This window comes from Octopus bimaculoides, chromosome 8 (genome assembly GCF_046866305.1).
Source record: "Octopus bimaculoides isolate indiv1 chromosome 8, ASM4686630v1, whole genome shotgun sequence".
NCBI lineage: Eukaryota > Metazoa > Mollusca > Cephalopoda > Octopoda > Octopodidae > Octopus > Octopus bimaculoides.
Window position 1 is genome coordinate 97,313,085 of NC_142935.1, and position 22,225 is coordinate 97,335,309.

At 35.9% G+C, this 22,225-nt stretch overlaps 1 protein-coding gene across 1 annotated transcript in view; it reads right to left on the minus strand.

Moving 5' to 3' along the window:
* LOC106880120 (putative U3 small nucleolar RNA-associated protein 11) overlaps positions 1 to 21,922 on the minus strand; it is a 75,273-nt gene extending 53,351 nt beyond the window's left edge. The window contains exons 1-5 of the mRNA XM_014929943.3: positions 21,727 to 21,922; positions 19,469 to 19,530; positions 17,413 to 17,515; positions 11,352 to 11,468; positions 925 to 1,018 (exon numbers count right to left, since the gene is read on the minus strand). Coding sequence (XP_014785429.1) covers positions 925 to 1,018; positions 11,352 to 11,468; positions 17,413 to 17,515; positions 19,469 to 19,530; positions 21,727 to 21,786 — 436 coding nt within the window. The 5' untranslated portion in view covers positions 21,787 to 21,922. The remainder of the gene's footprint in view (positions 1 to 924; positions 1,019 to 11,351; positions 11,469 to 17,412; positions 17,516 to 19,468; positions 19,531 to 21,726) is intronic.
* Between the last annotated feature and the right edge of the window lie 303 nt (positions 21,923 to 22,225).

Consider the following 22,225-nt stretch of genomic DNA (forward strand, 5'->3'; position numbering starts at 1 on the left):
GACTACCAGTATTCCTCTTAGGTTTTCATAGAATTGAGCAAATAAGAAACAGATCTGCCAAAGGAGAGCTTGTAACTTTTTGGAAATGACCTACAGCAAATTTTGGTTAGCTGGGTTGTTGAAATAAGTGTATTGGCCACAGAGATATCCATGCCATTGACCGGATTTGAACCCTTTATCCATTTCATACCTGACTGATTTAGCTATCTCAATTATCACTCAGCTACTTTGCAAAAATTCATCTAAAAAAATAGAGAAATGTAATCAACTACGAAGAAACGTAATTATCTCTAGCAATGCAATTATCTTTACAGAAAAACACCTCATTGCAGATATACAGAAATGTAATTATACAGACATATTTCAACAATAAATATATTATCATTATTGATGTTGTTGCTGTTGTTGTTATGCTGTCTCAACGGGAGATGCAGAGGATTGTAGTTTCTGCCCTTCATATTGCTTTCAGTCTCTAACACCAAGTGTCGCAACCCGAATCAGTAACAGCTCAACCAGACTGTAACATTCTCTCTCTAACTTCTTTGATGTTTTCTTGAATGGGTAAAGGGGCCTCTCTGTACTTTGCAATTTTAAAGGCTGCCGCGAGGAGGAAGTATCTTCAAGTTAGTATGAGAGGAGGAAACTTGATGGCAGGTTTTAATGAAGCCATACAATTCTTGAGTGAAATGAACAGACGAAGTATAGCAAACGTGTTCTCTGGGGGGTGGGGGTGGGGGGTGGAGAGTGCGTGTAATGGCAACGGTGGTGGAAATAGTGCAAACTAACCAATACCTTAAAAAAAAAAAAAAACCCAACAAAAAAGCTAATGAAAATATTGATGATATTGATCAAACTATTAAAAAGGCAGGATTTTTTTCTCTAATTATTAAATATCTAATTGTAGAAAATCAGAGAGCATCTCACCATCAGCTTCTGTGTCAACGAAGATTGTGTGATTGTTCTTAATTTCATCGGCTGTGTCTAAAAGATGGAGCTCAGCAGTCAACCGTTTGATTTTCTGGAAATTAAAAAGAAAAAAAAAATTGAAAAAAAAAGAAAAGAAAAGAAAAAGCGAAAAACGAACATGAAAGCGAATTAGAGGGATGCAGCTAATGTGTAGCCAAAGGAAGTATTGAATAGAATTCAATAATTCCAAATGATGTACTAATGGCAACAATTATCAATTACAAAGCAAAATATTGATTTTGTTTGGCCTGGCACAAGGTCGATTTTTGTAAAGGAAAAGGCATAGTTGATTTAATTAACTACCAGTTTATTACTGGTGGTTAATTTATCAATTCCGAAGAGATGAAAGGCAAAGTGGATTCAAGCAAGAATAGAACTCGGAACAGAAAGAGATGAAACTAACTACCATAATAGATTTATTATCACGCTCTAGCATTGTTGCCAATTTGCTGGCCTTTACAACGTTAAAATAGTGACATTTTTTATGGTGTAAAGGGTAAACTTCTACAAAGAAGGGACAGCTGATTTTTTATCAACCTGTAATATATTAGCTTATTCTATTAATTCATGGAAAACTGAAAAGGAGAGTTTAACACTGAGTTGCCAGGTTAGATTCTGTAAAGTCTCCAGTCAAACAACCAGGTCTTGTTCTGATCATTTTCTCTTAACCCTTTGGCATTCAGATTACTCTGTCAAATATAATGCTTATCCATTCCCATTGTTTTGAATTTATCTTGCATTACCTCATAGCTTTGAGATTTCAATGTTGTGACTGTTTATTTTTAGAATGACATTGTAAGGTGTGTGAGAGACTTGAACCTAGTCAGTTTGAGCATAAAACGAGTAGAATAACCAGGCCAGATATGGTGGGTTTAACTGATAAGGGGTTAACCCTTTCGTTACTGTATTTCTGTTGAGATGCTCTGTATTTCTTGCAATTCTTTAAATACAACAAAGAATTTAGTAAAATAACTTAGTTATCATTCAGCTGGTGTTAGGAACATAAATTGTGACTAAGATTTGGTGGAAGGTTTTAATTCAAAACTTATGAAAACAAGTCATTTGTACTCAGAACCAGAACTGGTTTCAGCCGGGTTGGTAACAAAAGGGTTAACATACCAGAAACGAGAAGTGAGAGTAGACCCATGTCTAATCATTTGCGAAGGATTGATCTTGACTCTAAGTCACCATTCACAACCCAAAGGATTATATTAAATGCTTTTCTTGTAGTTTGCCTCCAGTTGAAGTGGCATGAAGATTTGAAGAGATGCCTCATCATGTTTGTGTCTTATGGGAAACTCATTTTCTCAATGCTTCCATGCTACATGGAAGTCAAAGAGAAAATATGTTTCACGTTACAGAATCTCAGCTTAACAGGAAATTTTTATGACTGCAATGTTTGTGCAATAAGAGGAAGACCTACACAAACATACACAAATATACATATATATTGTATTGTGTGACATAAAAATTTAGAAATGAACAAATATAGACATTAAATACACATTTCATTTACATTTGTCTTTGAAGGTAAACAAAACTATTCAGTTCGAAAACCCCTCTTCATCAATTACAAGTTATTGATCAAATATTCTTCCGAGTTCCACCGTGATGACAGTATAGCTTTATGGATTTTCTAAAACTTTTCACCTCCAAGAGAAGACTGCTGCGATTAGCATCTCTCTCTCTCTTTCTCACTTCTCTAATGATGAGTCATTTTTAATGACAAAAGCATAATTGGTATGGGGCGTATTAAAAGTTCATATTGATTTTTAATATATAAATGTCTAGATATATATTTTTGTGCCACTAGATTACACTAATTATGGTCTTGTCTTGTGCACTGAGCTCTCTCTTAACTAATGTATGGAGATATGCACTACGGTATAATTTTTGTGTGATGTTAAGTTTTAGCTCTCAAATGAATTTCACATGATAAGGCACCTTGCCATGTGTGACAATAAACAAAATTGTTTCGTTCGACACTTGATCACTTACACATTATCAACTGAGCATTCTCAATTCTATGGTGATGACCAAGGAGTGATGTGCAATTTCTCAAAGTTTCCACACGAGGACTGCTGAGGCTGGTTGTTATCCTTCCACTTGTAGCTTCCTCTGTGAGTACTGATGCCACATAAAAATGCACCCAACACACTCTGTAAAGTGATTAGTATTATGAAGGGCATCCCCACCATAAAAACTACGACTGGAACCCGATGCAGCCCTCCAGCTTGCTAGTTCTAGCTAAACCATCCAAATATGTCAGCATGGAAAGCGGATGTTAAACGACGACGATGACGATGATGATACATAGATATAATAATAATATAAATTCATGATTGAATTAAATCAAATTAATTAAATATCAACATACTCTTCAGTGCAGGAAGGAAACAAACCATAATACGAGGAACTTAAGAAAGAAATATAGCAGAAAAATTGGATCTGGGAGATTCATATTGGTATCTGTGTGAGAAAGAGATGGGAGTCATGTTGGATATCAATATATATATATATATATATTTATTGAAGAATAATAAAGTTGTGCTCTACCAAATGCTTTAAGTAATCCTTCAGTTTAATGTGAAAATTGTTTACATTACAACATGAAAACGAACATTAACACACACACACACATGCATATATCTATCAGCATTATCACGACCAAGCAGTGATTGGGCATAAGTGAAGTTTAGGTTAGTTAAAATATGTTTGTGACATGTTTCAACTTCTAAAGGCAAATTCACTGCAGTTACCGTAGAGAAAAAAATTCTACACCTTTTACCATAAAAGAGAATTTTTTTATCTCCATGGTTACTGCAGTGAATTTGCCATTAGAAGTTGAAACATGTCACAAACATATTTTAACTAACCTAAACTTCAAATTCATACACAGACACATACATACATATCATCATCATCATCACCATTGTTTAACTTCTGCTTTCCATGCAGGCATGGGTTGGAAGGTTTGACTGAGGACTGGCAAGGTTTCTACAGGTGGATGCCCTTCTTAAAGCCAACCACCCCGAGAGTGTAGTGGGTGCTTTTTATGTGTCATTGGCACACGAGCCAATCAATCATGTTCGGATAGTGTTTTTTATGTGCCACCAGCACAGGAACCAATCAATCACATTTGGATAGTGTTTTTTACGTGCCACCGTCACAGGAGCCAGTCAGGGGGTACTGGCATCAACCATTTCAGATGGTGCATTTTACGTGCTACTGGCATGGGAGCCAGTCAGACACCTCTACCGCCCTCATCTTTCTAATTATAGCTCTTCTTTGATACCACTTCCTTTTCTTATTAGCCAGAACCATTTCATTTGTTATCTTTCCCTCTTCATCCATAAACACTCTTCCCTCCACCCACTCTCATATTGTCACCAATTGAGTCACTTAACTATCTCTTCTCTGCCATTGCCATACATCTCTCACTCTCTTCATGCACTACGTGTACCTCTCTCTCTCTCCCCAGTACCCCTGCAACATACTCAACCACATCCCCTCTCCCTTTCATCCTTCTCCTGTCTACTTTACCATAATTACTATTCTGTTGCATTCTTCCACTTTGCTCTGCACTGTGTCATTTCCTCCTCCCACTATTTCCTGAACACAGGCATCACTAGTTTTCTTCCACCCACATCCATCCTTTAATGCTACCCATTCTTTAGACTTACTACCTACTCCTTTCTCTTCACTCATTCCCCAGAAACTTTTGTAACCGTCACCCACCCACAGTCTTGGGTCCTGTCCCATTTACTTCTATCAACTTCCTAAATTGAGGGTCCAACCAGATCTTTGTGGTTTTCGTCACTGTTTACAATTTTGTTCCAATTATTTTCAAATTTGGATTAAGTTTTGTATATTAATTATGAAAATGAAATTCATTTTTCCTATAAATCCAGAATTAAAAAGTTATTAGCCTTTAAAATTTGCAAAGTTTGGATATTTTAGCCAATCAGAAGCAAGTATTTTACATATCACCGTGGCGAAAATTTCGATTTCCATAGTAACCAAAGCAAAGAAGCACCACATGTTGCATAGCTGATTACGAAGAACTGTTTCCATAGTAACCAAAGATGCTGCACATGCGCAGAAGGAGGAGGAGATACAAGAAAGATAATTTATTTTATAAAATCCTAGTTTAATGTTTTGACATACCGATGCCCCACCCGCCCTGATGATGGAAGAGGCAGCAAACATGCTGTTTTCTGATTGGCTGAAAATTCTGAAAATTATCAAACTGTAACATTTTTGCAAAATTTTTCTAGAATAAATGAATAACAAATTTGGATTCAGCGTCAAGACTTACATCTATATAATACATTAACATTTTTTTTTTACAAATAATTGTAAACAGTGATGGAAGCCACAAAGATCCATCCAACCAGAGACCCAATCACCACCATTTTATTTCTTTCCATCTCCATCTGAGCCCTTGCATCTTCTCTTCTAAAATTTGAGTAGTCATGTAGCTCCTCTGAAACAACAAACATGTTTTCCTCTGGTACCGTCTCTCATATATTCACCAGTGATATCTTGGTTTACATTGTTTACATTTGACAGATATTTGTCCTCATCTTGTCTGTTGTTAGCACAACGTTTCGGCTGATATACCCTCCAGCCTTCATCAGGTGTCTTGGGGAAATTTCGAACCCAGGTTCTCATTCCTAAGGTATTCTTCCAATGTTATTATTATTATTATTATTATTCAGGTCACTGCCTGGAATCGAACTCGGAACCTTGGCGTTAGTAGCTGGCACACTTAACCACTACACCATATGCCTGGTTCGAAATTTCCCCAGGGCACCTGATGAAGGCTGGAGAGCATATCAGCTGAAACGTTGCGTTAACAAAAAACAAGATGGGAACAAATATCCGTCAATTGTAAATAATGTAAATAATTCCTCATCTCTCAGATATAGAACTGTATAATATCTTGGTGTAATAATTCCCCGACCCCCTTGGGGTTTTTAGTTTTACTGCATGGTGACCCCACGAGTGCTGAAGTTACATAAAAGTCACCTAGTACACACTATAAAATGGTTGGCATGAGGAAAGGAATCCAGCACACAGATACACGATGGGCTTGTTTGAGTTCCCATTTGCCAAATCTACTCACAAGACTTAGATGAGCCCATGGCTGTAGTAAAAGATACTTGCTGAAGGCCACACAGTGGGACTGAACCCAAGACCACGGGGGCGCAAAGCAAGTGTTTTAACCACACAGCCACGCCTGCACCTATATATATATCATTTAATGTACACAGTATAAACATATGCACTACAAATAGTTTCATGCATCGGAGACACGAGTCTAGGCAGGTTTTTATAATGCACCATGTATCCCCAAACAACCCTCAGGCTGGGAAACACAAGGCATGTTATAAAAACCTACCTAGACTCATGTCTCCACTGCATGAAACTATTAGTAGCTCATATCTTTATATTGTGTACATTAAATAATATTTATCTCTCACTGGATGGAATACATTTATTGTTGATCTTACCTGAATGGAACAGTAAACTATACACACACAAAGAATGTGCCACATGCAAGAAGCCAAGACAAGCTTTCATAATAGACTCAGGCAAAAGACACCGTTACCGAAGTCATTGCTTAGGACCAACACATGTAAAGTACAACTTATTTGATATAAGACATGAAACCATTCTTACAAATACACAGACATGCATGTATAAATAAACATACGTATAACTGCCATAGAAAGGTATCTTAGAGAGAAACGGAACAGAATATTTTCAAGTCTAAGACTAATTCTCAAAGAACTTTTAGAGGAAACAGACTGTAAGAGACTATCACATGAAACTCAAAAGCCATTCTGATACATTAGAATCTTTACCATGCTCAATGGAACTGCTTACTGAGAAGGGATAAGAACAAATGGAATTACGGCTTGTAAACTCAACTGTCATTAAAAGCAAAAACAAACAAACAGAGCAAACCCATATCATTTCTTCTTGAACATTCCACATCAATACATTCTGTGTCATTCAAAGACTTTGAATTTTTCCCTATTATTGTCATTAGCCGTGTCTTTTTTTTCTCTTCCTTTTTTGTTTATTTTCCGTCTTATTTTACCGTTGTTTGTTGTTATATAGGTTTTTCTTTCCTCTCCTCTTAACATTTTTCTGCCAATTACTAACCCATGTTGAGTAAGATACCATTATTGATGAATTATAGGTATGAATATGTGTAGGGAGGAGCAAGAGGAAGACAGAGAGAAGGAAAAAAAAAAAAAACCGAGTTAGGGAGCTGAAGGACAAAAGAAAACAGCATAAAAAGAAGAAAATTGCCCATGTATTTTTCTATCCTACTTCATTAGTCTCTGTTTAAACCAGACAAGCTTTTTCTATTGATATTAATTCTGTGCTTTCAAATTAACATCTATTCCGCTGTTTTTAGAAGCTCCTGATTCCATTGGTTAATGCTCATAAAAAAAGACAAAACACCCACTGGTGAGTTGTCACTTCTTATATACAACATACACACATATATATATACATACATATATGTATATACATATATATATGTATATATATATATATATATATATATATATATATATATATATATATGAATATATATATATACACATACATATATATATATGAATATATATATACATACATATATATGAATATATATATATACATACATATATATGAATATGTATATATACATACATATATACATATATATATATATACATACATATATACATATATATATATATACATACATATATACATATATATATATATATATATATATATATATATATATATAGTGTCTTCACACAATATATATGTGTTTCTAGAGAAATACACTTAGTCCAACAGTACACACAAATAATAGATCAGATTGAAGAAAATAGTGAGTTGAAAAAAAAAGTAAAAAAAAAAAAATTATATATGTCTAAAAGTAGAGGAGAAATAAAAAAAGCAAAAAAAAAAAAGGGGGAGGGGTGATATTGATGGGTAGGAAAGAAGGAAGGAGGCTGATATGCCCACTCGTTATGCTGTTGCTGTCATTATGCTACAATAGCTGTCATTTCAAAATATTTGATAGTTTTGATATGAAACATCAGAGAAAGAAACCAAAAGAAAGTGTGGGGGGAAGCAAAAAAAAAAAGCTTATAGAAAAAAAACACTAAAAAAAGAACAAAAAAGAAACATCAACAAACACACACACACACATATCTGCAAGTGCATATATATATATATGTATACACACATACACACACACCATTACAGCATGGTATCTCATTGGCAAGAGCTTTTATTAGGGGGCCACCAACACATTAATTTTCTAGCATTTGTGCCAAGTGGGAAGTTGTATGGAGTAGAGGTGGGAGGAGATGATAGAAAAGCTTGGCAGAAGGAATGGAATGGGCTAAACTCTCACACAAGCTCTGTGATCAACAACACTGCTTTTTCAGAGACACAGACGTCATATATTGATCTGAGCCTTTTCTGATTGCTCTGCGAAAAGAATGAAACTCGATTCTGACCTATACGAAAGTGAACGGAAAACGGAAAAACAGAAAAAGAACAAAACTGACAATAGAAAAAGCAAAAAAAAAAAAAAAGGAGAAAAGAAAAAAGAAGGCAGGGTGAAAAATGAAGAAAGAAAAAGATAAAAAAACCCCACAGAAAAATTGATTTCAGAAGAGAACATGGAGGCGGGAAAAAAATCTGTTTAGTTTTCAATATGGCTGACATTAAAAATTGTTTCATTTTCATTGAAGGCTGGCATCTATTTACTAGCGTTAACAAGCTAAAAATGTCGAAAAGATCAATACTAGTCTGATGAAGAATTCACCGGAACAATTCAATGTATTTGTTGTAATAACGAGATGAAGAAGGAAAAAGAACAATAAACAAACAACAATAACAACAAAAGTAAATACTAATGGGTGGGCAGGGATGGAAGCTGAAGAATCAGGTAATAAAATGGAACATTTTTAGAATTATATCTGAAAATGTTAAATTTTTAATTTTGTAGCATTAAAATAGCAAAATTTTATGCAATAATGTCAACATGCAAACAATACATACAATGTGTTGTATATGTAAATATGTGTGTAAGTCTACATACATACATACATACATACATACATACACCCACACACATATACGTATATATATATATATATATATATATATATATATATATATATATACATATATGTATATATATATGCACATATATATGTGTGTCTGTATATGTACACACACACATGTATTTATGCATATCAGCCACATGAAGACCCTGCATATATGTATTATAACAATAGTAATTATTTTTTAGCAATTAAACTAAATATGTTTCAACTTAAACCAAACAGGAAATAATTATAATAATAATAATAATGATGATGATGATGATGATAATAATAATAATAAAAGTAGGGAGGAACATTTGCAAGAAAAAAAAAATCTTTTCAAAACCTAAAAAAGATATATATATTTCTTTCTATCAATATACTTTACAATTAGATTTATAATTACTATTGAAATGAGAGAGGAATAAGCACAGCTTTGTGGTTAAGAATTTTGCATTGCCATGCCATGGTTTTGGGGTTCATTCTAATGCATACCACTTTAAGCGTCTTCTACAATAGCCTCACACTGATAAACGCTTTGCGAATGAAATTTGGCAAATGGAAACTCTATGGAAGCCTGTATATTATTTGTTGGTTTAACATAAGTTTTCCCCTGTTAGTATGTTTTGGAAGAATGCATATTACTTAATCACTGTTTAATAGCTGGATACTCTTCCTGTCACAAACACTTAACTGGGCTCCCCCCCCCCCCCCACTTTTTTCCCCAAAAATCGGAACTTTATTCCACACACCTTCAAAGGCACAGAACTTAAGAAGAATTTGCTCACCACTGCATGGCACCTTGGGCAAGTGTCTTCTACTACAGCCTTGGGCCGACCAAAGTCATGTGAGTGGATTTGGTAGATGGAAACTGAAAGAAGCCCGTCATATATATACATGTGTGTGTGAGTGTTTGTAGGTCTGTGTTTGTCCCTCCTTAATATGTCTCACCATGACAGGGTGAAAAACAAAAAAAAGGTGAAAATGATGTTGAGAGAGCCATCCATTAAGAGCTGCTGGCAGTTTGTATCTGCAAGAATTTGAGTTAATGGTCTGCAAAGCACCACTGTGTGGGATTCAGTTCCATTTGAAGTTAACTGGCCAAAGAACACAACATACTGGAACTAGTCAAAGACAAAGCTGTAGAAAAAGCTAATAGATCAATATATTTGTACACCAGATAACCTTTAGATACCTTTAAAAATACTGTTGTTATGATCAAGACAATGCGTACCATAAAGAAAAAAAAATGGTTAGAAAGGACAGTAAAAATATATAAATATGATTTTAATTGATTATACACTTCTCAAACAAATTTGTTGATCTGAATTGATGTTGATTTCATTGAATTAAATTGATTTGCAGATTTGATTTGAAATGAAGAAACAACTCATTATTATTATTATTATTATTATTATTATTATTATTATTAGGATGGCAAGCTGGCAGAATCGTTAGCATCGAGGGCAAAATGCTTGGCGGCATTTTGTCCATTGTCACGTTCTGAGTTCAAATTCCACTGACGTCAACTTTGCCTTTCATCCTTTCAGGCTACCCATTGGGATTACTCATCCGATAAGGGTACTTCAGGCACATGCATCACAACCATACGTACGCAACATTGCGATCTCATATCAAAATAAACAACACGTGGCCCTTGCAGGTGGGACCCAGTTATAACGTTTCTCAGTTCATGTAGCCCATCCCACTCAAAAGGTTCCTGAATAAGGGTTGTTTAAGGATGTTGAACGAAACACATTCGAGAACTTGCTGGCTGCTTATGGTGTTGTACTTCTGGTTATGGTTCTAGTGCTCGTATTTACCACAGGCATCTGGTTGCTACATTATGTCCATGACATCTGCACTTTTAACAATCAGTCCACCTAGCTGTAAGTAGGTACAACAATTTGGAATTATAAACACCTGTAAATAGCAGTAACACTAGTAATGGGTTTTGATAGCTGGTATTAGTGAGTTTTGGGGTTGTCATGTGGCTTTAATCAGTAATACAAGCATTAATAATGTAGCACTAACCCCATTCTATCACTATTAATAGGGGTCAAATGTTGTCCCATGACACAACTAAATAACAATCTATATTCCACAGAGTTGTGAGTTTTATCTACAACAGAAAAACGACGTGGAGAGGAAAAGCTCAATAGAATTCAGTACCAAAGCAATTGTAATAAATATTATATACAATGAACAATATTAAGCAGAGTATATAGTTGGAATATAAAAAGTACTTACATTTGATTCTGTCATTCGTTTCATGCGAATGTACTTCAAATCCCGCGAAAGCATTAGTTTCACCTGATCCTCTGTATGGACTTTCTCAGCACTCTCTCGTGGCTGGTGAATACCATCCTACACAGGAAGACAAAAAGGAATAAATAAAAAATCTCCTTTCGTTACATGCTGACGAACTGGCTACCCTTTTTTCTGACTGACAGGAAAAGAGTAGTGATCTTTTTTGCCCAAGGAGCTTTTATCATCCTCATCATTTAATGTCTATTTTCGATGCTGGTATGGGTTGGATGGTTTGACAGGAGCTGGCCAGGCTGGAGGGCTGAACCAAGCCCTGGTCATCTGTTTTGGCATGGTTTCTATGGTTGGACATCCTTATTAACACCAACCACTTCACACAGAGTGTACTGGGTGCTTTCTACATGGTGCTCTTCTATGCAGGGCTGGCATGGGTGCTTTTCTACATGGCACCAGTATGAGTGCATTCCATGTGGTGTCAGCATGGGTGCTCTTTATGTGGCACAAGCATGGCTGTTCCCATGTGGTGTTGACAAGGGAGCTTTTTACAACCAAATAAATAGAAAATTGTTTATTTTGAAAATAGTGACCTTCACAGATGAAATAACATGTCAAATAATTTGTGGTAAATTGTGTTTTGACAAGCTCTGACATGCAAATCACTTGGCAAACTGCCTGTCTGTGGTTTCAATCCATCTTTCCTATCTTGGTCATGTGAGCTTTCTGTCATATTGTGCCATCAAGACAAGGGTTCACAGAATCCTCTCTGAACCCATCCTTCACTATCAACCTCAATGCTCCTCATGGTTAGGTTTTGTCCCTCACAGTCTACTTCCTATAAATTAATGACCCCCAACTAAGCCAAAGCTAAGAACTAATTCTTAAAGACTCAGGAGACAGTTAGACTTATGTTGCATGGTGCCATTGGACAACACTGATGATTATATTGTGGCTTAATGTGCCGGGTCTGTAAGGAATAAGTTTAGTTGCTAGTAGACAGAATAAGATGTTGCTGTAACAAAAAAAAACAAAACAAAAAAAAAAAACATTTGTTCCAACAATATGCAAATGTGTAAGTTTGCATAAATGCATGCCAGCATAGAAAAATAGATGTAAAACTGAAAAAAAGAAAAAAAAGAGTAAAACATATAAAGGATGAAAGTGGGAAAAAAGAAAAAAAGGAAACAACTGTAAGTTTAAAAATGATTAAAGGAAGACTGAATGATGCATAGCAAATGGAGAGAGAGAGAGAGAGAGGTAGGTTGGAGAGAGAGAGAGAAAGTGACAGCAGATGGAAGCTACAGTAAGTAAGTTTAATGCTAAATAGATAGCATTTAAGATGGGAGAATAAAAGAGGAGGAAACAAAATAAACGAAGCGTGGAGAAATTTCTGTTGGGACATTCCATGATAGAACAAAATTCTCCCCATGAAACATTTTCATCTCATTAATTCTATGCAAATCAAGAGTTGTACTAACGGCTTTTTACTGTGTTTAACTCGGAAACACTTTGTCTCTGGGGCAGTCTCCTGATATTAGAAGATAACACAATACGCACTATTGTCGGAGATAGAGCAAAGCATCAAACCATCAAACACACAATGAAAGCATTAGTAAGCCTACATTGGAAGTGTTCTGTTGCTAACGTTCTTTCACAACCATTTGGGTTATCGTCAATGTTGATTTCTCTTTTGCATGGTTGTTGCCAATTCCCTGCCACTGCTCATGGCTTCATTCTTCTTGAGATGAATATTTAATTATCACCTGACAAACTGCCATATTAAGAACTGATATATGCATAATATTGACCTCTACAGTTACCAGTGAACAGGAAAATAAATATTATGCAGTAGAAATAGAGATTAGGTGGTGGTGGTGGTGGGGGAAGAGGGACGAGGACGAGGTGAGGAGTAGATAAAACAGTTGCCACAATAGAATTCGCTCGGAACAAAAGGTAAAAATGAAAATAAAATAAATTTATTTTTAAAACAAGGTAGAAAAAGAAAAAAAGAAAAAAAAAAAGGAATACTTGACACATCACTGTCAGATTATTGTTTTTATTTCAAACAACTGCTTCAGTTAAAAGTCCAATCACTAAGACTTCCAAAAAATATTTTTATTTTATCTAAAAACTGCTTTATACATATAAGATATACACACACACACATACATATACATGCATACACACACACACACACACACATATATATATATTTTTTTATTGTGTCTGGGGAGTGTCATTCTCTTTTAGTGCCTTATTAATTTAACACACTCACTGGTCTAATTTCCACTCATCTACTTATTTTTTTTTACTAAAATTTTCATTGTGTCTTGCAACCTTTTCAATAGTCGTTGACTCTGTTATTGGAACTGCATTCTTCTTTTTCTCTTTTTTTTTTGTTTGTTTGTTTGCGCACATGTGTAATCCACTACTGTTTTACTTTATTGTAGGTATGCAGGTGACATTAACATTCTAGTTAGGACAAACTCTAGTAACGGTAATGTAGAAACCGAGAGGAGCATAATGGAGAGCATCCAGCATGTAGCTAACTCCATCTACCAAAGTATCAAGGTGACTATAGATTATCCCATTAGGCACCCTAACAATAGACTCCCCGTCCTTTATACTGAACTTTGGTTAGAGACTGTGAACAACAGAATGCAACTCCTCCACTCCTATAACATGAAACTCATACCTTCTAAACATGTTGGTCACAAGAACTCAGCTCTGTCACACAATATGAAAATTAACATACTGATAATAGACCTAGTTAGGATAATGAGCAATGTGTCCCCACTATGCGAACCTTATGAAACAAAGAAACATGCAATTCTTTGGATATGATCAGAAAGATAGGGTTCAGGTATACAGGCGTGCTAGAAAGAAGTTAGATAATATTATAAGTAAAGAAACCAGTGGTACCTGCCCTAGATATAGAAGTAAAAACTGGAATAGAATACAAAGAGTTTGTGACAAAGCAAACAGGGTGAACACATGCTACAAGACCGACAAATATCAAGGAGCGATGTTTGTAGAAGCCACAGCCTGTGGAGAACTAGTCTGTAGATTTAGGAAAGCTCTGAAGTTGGCCAAACTCAACATTAAATTTGTTGAAAAGCCAGGGAGCTCCATCAGATCACAACTAAGTAGAACGTACCCCTTTGAGAATACCACAACATGCACCAATGATAACTGCATGGTATGTAAGATTAACCCTGGCATTAACTGTAGAAATAGAAATGTAGTCTACAGCATAAAGTGCATAGAGGGTGCTTGTAAAGACAAGACCATAATATACAAAGGTGAGACATCTAGAAGCATTGCAGACTAAATGAACATTTAAGACAATATGACAACAAAAAACAGTCTTCCATACTCTACCAACATGTCAAGGACCAACATGGAGGCAACCTGGCTCGACTTGACAGCCGCATCTTATTCAAGGACCCAAAGGACCCAACACTCAGACAAGTGCAGGAGTACATTCTTATTAATGAAACATCCCCAGTACTAAATAGGAAATATACATAGGTGTCATACCCCAATACCCATAGTTTATATAGTCATACAAACTCATACACAGACACAAACATGCACACACACAAGGAGGCAGAGGTACACACACACAAATACAAACACACAAGCACATGGATATGCAGAATACATACATACAAACATGCACACATATATGTACATGTATATACATAGACACACATACATGCATATACACATATATATATGTACACAAACACACACATATACATATACACATATGCATACACGAATGCACACATACATACATACACACACATACAAGCATGCATGCATACACAGATACATGCAGAGTACATACAAACATGCACACATGAATACATATATATATACATACACACATACATACATACACATGCGTATGTGCATGCAGACTGACGCACACACAAACAAACAAAAAAAGAACACAGTTACGATAACGGACAGTGTCAATGTTTATTGGAAAGGTTGCAAGACACAATGAAAATTTTAGTAAAAATAAATAAGTAAATGAATGGAAATCAGACCGGTGAATGTGTTAGATTAATAAGGCACTAAAAGAGAATGACTCTTCCCAGACTCAATAGAATATGCTTCAACACACGAATTTATATATATATATATATATATATATATATATATGGAACAATAAGCATGAAATAAAACAAAAAAAATATTATCAAGAACAATTATAAAATGTGAACCACTGATCCTTTAGTTAAACTTGGCTGTCAGTGTCCAACCCCTGACCTTAAAATTCAGAGAATTATTTCACTATTCTGAGAGTGGGGTGCTGTGGTTTAGCCCCAAGTGAAATCATTATACAAATCTAGGATCAAATACTTTCAGCCAGTTATCTTAGTAACTGAGTCCCTTTTTTCCCCCCTTTGTTTAAAACAGAAGGGTGTAATTTGAAGGATATTTAGCTCCTACTTCTAACAGAGAGGCAATGATGTAGAGGTGCTCTTTAAATGTCAGCTGAGGCTTTTGAATATGGTAAATCCTTACTTGTAATCCAAATATTCAGTTTCTGGGTAAATATAAGGATCAAATGAGGACTACATCAAGAAGGTTGCTACAAATCCTGTCTTTCATCAATCAAAGAACAATGAAATAAAATCCTACCAATCAGGTAATGGTGTTGACTAAACTGATCGTAGCCATTCCATACAAATACGTGGCCATTTTAACAATGTTAGACATTATTCATATTATTATTATCATCATTCATAGTTGCTGTTGTATACAGCTGTTTCCTCATGTATGTACAGATGTGTGTGTGTGTGTGTGTGTGTGCTATTGGTACAAGTTGGTTCTTTTTTTTTTTTTGGCCAGCATAAATTGAAACATTTCTGCCAAGCGTGAGGAGATATTTACAGTAAGAAATGTTAAACTGGAGAAGATCATAAAAATGATCTTGAAAAATAAAAACAATATAAAAGAACATAATGGTTGAAAGCGATACTTATAGCATTTTCACTTTTGGCTGTTAAAGATGGCATGTGTGTCGGGGAGAAAGTAGAGGTTGGCTGAATGTTGTGATACAATCTGTCTGCAAACTTTGTTTAACTCACGCAAAACAGTGGGTGAAGTCTTGTGGCGTCTTACTTCTAGCAAACATCATCCATCATCTACCTCTGTATATCAAGTGACATATTCAATAAGTGCCATGACAAGTGTGGTGCCTTGCTCTCCTCTCTTTCATCCAGCCAGACATTTTATACTTTGACCTTGCATCTTTCTCACTCTCTCACCTCTCTCTCTCTCTCTCTCTATCTCTCTATATTTCAAGGAATATCTTTATCTCAATGTTTGCAACTTTCTCTTCCATTCAGTTGCATCACTCTTCAAATTTTGATATGAAATATGTTCCCTCCAGTCACCTCCACCCCATTACTACAGCAATGTAAACACTTAAAAAGAATTCTGTTCCAGTTGACTAACTCCTGATTGTCAGCCATCTCCACTACATTCACTGACCCTTAAAGTCAACACGAGACCGAGACCGGTCAGTTGTTTTACTAATCCACTATCACCTTCAGAAAAAGCCTGACATAAATTTTTTTTTTCCTATCTTCCAACTACTGCTGAATATAATCTTCCATTTTTGGTCTTCTTATATAAAATGGAATCTTCCCATGGCCTGAATCATCATCATCATCATAATTTAATGTCCATTTTCTATGCTGGCATGGGTTGACCAATTTGACAGGAGCTGGCAAGCTGAAGGGCTGCACAAGGTTCCAGCCATCTGGTTTGGTATGGTTTTTATAGCTGGCTACCATTCTTAACACCAACCACTTTACAAAGTGTACTGGGTGCTTTTTATGTGGTGCTGGCATGGGGTACTTTGTACATAGTGCCGGTAGGGGTCAGCACTGACTCAGATGCCTCAAAGATATTCAAATTAGAATGGTTCAGCATTGGACTGAAATATTTGCCAGTGTGTTTTGAGAGAGAGAGAGAGAAGAGAGGAATACAGTGAAATATTTTTGAGAATCTTTGGATTACTTACCACTTTTTTATTGCGAACCATATTGAAGTAGAACTCATCAGGATTGCGGTTCAGCGCTTTCACCTTCAGTGACTTTATAACTCCTTTCCTTCTCTGATCCTCACTAAAAATATAAATTAAATTCAGCATTTAATTTGCTTAAAGTTATTTTAATTATCTCTAACCATCTCTTTTTTTCTGAAAATAAATGACAGTCTGAAATAAGTACAGGGTTGATATGATTGGTTAAAATACTTGAAGGTGGATCCCCAGTATGGCTGTAGTCCAATGAACAAAACCAGAAAGCACTAAAGAATATCACAAGCAAAATTACCTTGTTTCACTAATTCTGGTCAGTTGGCTTTGGCTGTTCTCAGGTACCATTATCAGAATTCATAAATTTGAGGTACATCACAAATCAACATCAACAAGAGCACTCAGAGAGTGCAAACCTCTGCCAAGGCAACACCAACATCCTCTCAGCGATTAGCCAGAGATGATTTTTAAAATGAGAATATCTGAAATAAACTCGGCTGCTCTCATAAACGAGAATACTAAAAATGAACCCAGCCACTCTCAAAAATTAAGTGAAAAAAACAGGTAAAATAATACAGAATCCTTGTCCGGTAACGGATCGATCCCAAAATCTAATCAGTTCATGCCAGTCATGAGGCCAAACATCCCTGAAAGTTTCATCCAAATCCATCCAGCAGTTCTTGAGATATCTTGTCCACGGACAAACAAACAAGCACAACTGAAAACCATACCTCCACCTTTGCTAAGGCGGAGGTAATAAAAGTAACTGTTTGAAAATTAGGCAGAAAGATAGAAATCTGGGGGAGAGTTTAATTGATTAAATCAACCCTGGAAGGAAGAAAGAAATAGTCGACTTTGATGGGATTTGAGTAGAGAATGTAAAGACACAGAAGAGACACCACAAAGCATTTTGCATAATGTCCAAACAATTCTGCCAATCTACCACCCAAACCCTAACCCTAATAAGGATAATAATAACTGTTTCTAATTTAGGCACAAGGCCAGCAATTTTGAGGGGAAGGAATTAGTTGCACAGTTGGATAAAGATCCAAGGAGTTGTAGGACTGGATCATTCACCTGTGTCTGCTTTGGTATAGTTTTTATGGATGGATGCCCTTCCTAATGCCAACTGCTTTACAATGTGTACTGGGTGCTTTTTTTTGCCACTGACACTATTGAGGTCACCATGGGGCTCATAAGTCAACAAACGCAGAGAGAGAGAGAGAGAGAGATAGATAGAGAGAAGATACTGCATCTGTATGTTAGATAGGGGTTAAGATATGAGGGAAGAGGTTGAAGTAGAGTAGGTTCTTGTTATAGTACTTAACTGGTACTTTATTTCATTGGCCCCACCAGAAGGATGAAAGGCCTCAGCAAGATTTGAACGCTCCCAAAATATTTTTGTCTTGCAGGTTACTTGGTGACCCTGTCAGTGCAGGTGCCACTTAAAAAGCATCCAGTCCACACTGTAAAGTGGTTGGTATTTGCAACGGCATCCAGCTATAAAAGCCTTGCCAAAACTGACCCCTGTGCTTGAGCAATGTAAAAAGCACTCAGTCCACTCTGCTTGATCATTGCCAGTGCCACCTGACTGGCTCCCTTGCCAGTGGCATGTAAAAAGCACTATTCGAGCGTGGTCGATGCCAGTGCTGGCTGACTGGCTCCTGTGATGGTGGCACATAAAAAGCATCATTCAAGCATCAGTACCACCTGACTGGCCTTCATGCCAGTGGCACATAAAAAGCACTCACTATACTCTTGGAGTGGTTGGCGTTAGGAAGAGCATCCAGCTGTAGAAACACTGCCAGATCAGATTGGAGCTTGGTGCAGCCTTCTAGCTTGCCAGCCCTTAGTCAAACCATCCAACCCATACCAACATGGAAAGCAGACGTTAAACGATGATGATGATGATGAATGTAAAGTGATAGGCATTACATTTGGCAGAGTAATCTTAATGCTAAAGAATAATTGAAGAATCTCAGAGAAATTACTTTCACTTTCACTTTCACATTTAATTGAATAAAATGGTTTTGATACTTACGTAGCTCGGCGTTTGTAATCTTTCTTCTTTTCCAAAAACCCAAGTTTTTCTCGAGCACTTGGCTGAAAAAAGGGAATAAAAACATAAATGTAATATCATTAAGCTACTGATGTGAAGGGTGACATTAAATATTTGCTAGTCTTTTTATGAATAAATAAAAATAAAATTCCAGGCAAGATTTGATCCCAAGTTGTTGCCAATCGACTTAGCTTTTTCACTGAATTAGTCTAAGAAAGGAGAATCCAATGTGATGGTGCAACACCATCTTAAAGGACAATAAGTTGTTTTGTAATTCAAACAGCTAATTCTCAACAAGGCCTTAGCTTGTGGATCCTTTTGGATGCTGAGCACATATGATTGGAGGTGAATGTCATTTGATAACAGCTGGCTGGACCATCATAGTAAGTGATATACATCAGCTCACAGGTGGAACACTGGATCCAACTGGTAATTAATTTATAGATTCCAGAAATAAGAAAAGCACGACTGATCTCAACAAAAAGAAACACAACTAAGCAACAAAAGGTATTTTGCCCAGTGTTGAAATGATTGTCAATCCATCACTTTATATAACCTTAGTGCTGCATTCTGATCACATGAATGACACTTTTTAATCAGTAGTTCAGTTGCCCTGGTTGTATGTAGGCACCACCTACAACTCACTATAGCAGTGGTTCTCAATCGGTCCATTTAAGATTTTGATGTTAAGATTTATGAACTTTGTTGAGTGTAAGCAAAGTATAACCAAAATTTATTGGTCATACGTCTACAATACGCAAAATATTTAAACATTTTTAAATACAATTTCTAATTAAATTTAATTATAAAAAAACAGGAATTTTTAAACATTGAATGGTTGTGAAAGTCCACCCTAGTAAAATAGGAATCAAACGGGTCCATAGGCAAAAAGTGGGTGAGAACCCCTGTCCCCTAGTCTGAAGTATGAGTATAGCAAAACTGATGAATGCTTGTTAAGATGTGAAGATGTGAATAACTGAAGTGGTTGTTGTCATGTCACTTTATTGAGTCTAGAATCAAGAGATTTACTACTTAAAAACTCTTGTTTAATTAGCTCAAAGTATTTTCAAGAGAGCATGTACAAAATATTGTACATAACATACAGGGGTAGAGCTCACAGCTGCAAGCAGAGGCAACACTGGACTGAGTGGTCTACAATGATTATTTCCATTGTTAGAGATGTCAGAAGTAAGACTAATAGAATGAAAGCCAGATGGGGCAACAGATGTGAGGTGTTGCCATTCTTTGGAATAGGACACAGTAAAACATGCTTCCAAGTTATCTAGGTAAATTTCTGTAGAGAATAAGAAATTAAAATGTTTAGTGAGTGTAGGAGCAAGTTCTGGGGTGAAATATTGAGTGATATTGTCAGGTCTGGTGGCCTTATTTAATGTATGCCCTCAGTTATAGATCTATAACCTGTAGGACCTTTATAAATATTCATATCAGTACATCCAACAGATGTTCAATCCAATGATTTCAGGTGTTCTAAGAGTTGTGATATTTATTGCTTTTTTTGCCTAATCAACCAGGAACCGATCTGGGACAGATTAGTCCAGAAAACGTTACTCACAGCTTTGGCTAAGTCCTCAAGTAATTAAGGGACAAGGGTATAATGGAGTAACCACCCGAGTATATAACGGGTACTTATTCTATCGTATCTCAAGAGCGTTGTACGGCCTGAATTTATTTCTGCGCTTTACCAGATGAAAATACATGAAGTTAAGTTGAAAACTATTGGTTTCTAACATAGTTACAACACTACACAAGTTAAGAAAGCAGGGTACAGTTGATTAAATTGACCGCTAGCAGTTTTATTTTATCGATCTGGAAAGTAGGTTGACATCGGCACGGTTTCAACTCAGAACGTAAATGGCTAAAATTAAATACAACTAAGAATTTTGATCAACATTTTACCAGTCTATATATTAACAGATACAGTTAATTTAAAAAAAAAAAAATTTCTTCGATCTTAGCAACTAATTTTAGTCGATGTTTTACGACTGAAGGACATCACAAAGGCTTAGAAAACTTCTCATGGGAGTTGATTAATTATAATGCTACGAAGATTAGTTTTATTCATAAATAAATAATAAAATGTCGATAATACAAAAATAAACCCCAAAAGTGTTAAAACAGCTGAGATTTAAGAGAAAAAGGATAAACGTCCGGGATAAGCACGTGTTTAGAGAGAACAGAGAATATAACTTTGTTTACGATTAATTCGAAATAACACATACCTGACTACGTTCTTTATGCATTTTCTGTCCACTTTTCCGAGCATTTTTAAACGACGACATGGCTGTAAATAATTAATAATGTTTTGTGCGATTATTAATTAGATGAAAATTATTTAATTAGAAACATCGACGACGCACAACGAGAATGTTTACAAGACGGGAAGTAAAGAGCGTATATAAGGGAAGTAACTCTAACGGATTAAATTCTGAATTCCTATCAGAGGAAAAGTCAGAGCTAAGAAAGATGACCTGGAGTGGTCATTTCGAATCTGTGAAACAATTTTTCCTATTAAATTAAAATTCGAAGACAAATTAAAATTTCTTAAAATAAAACTGAAAGTTGTTTTCATTAAGTATTAAATTTCTTGTGAATTTTTTAAATATAATTTTAGGCGTAGGAGTGGCTGTGTGGCAAGTAGCTTGCTTACCAACCACATGGTTCTGGGTTCAGTCCCACTGCGTGGCACCTTGGGCAAGTGTCTTCTACTATAGCCTCGGG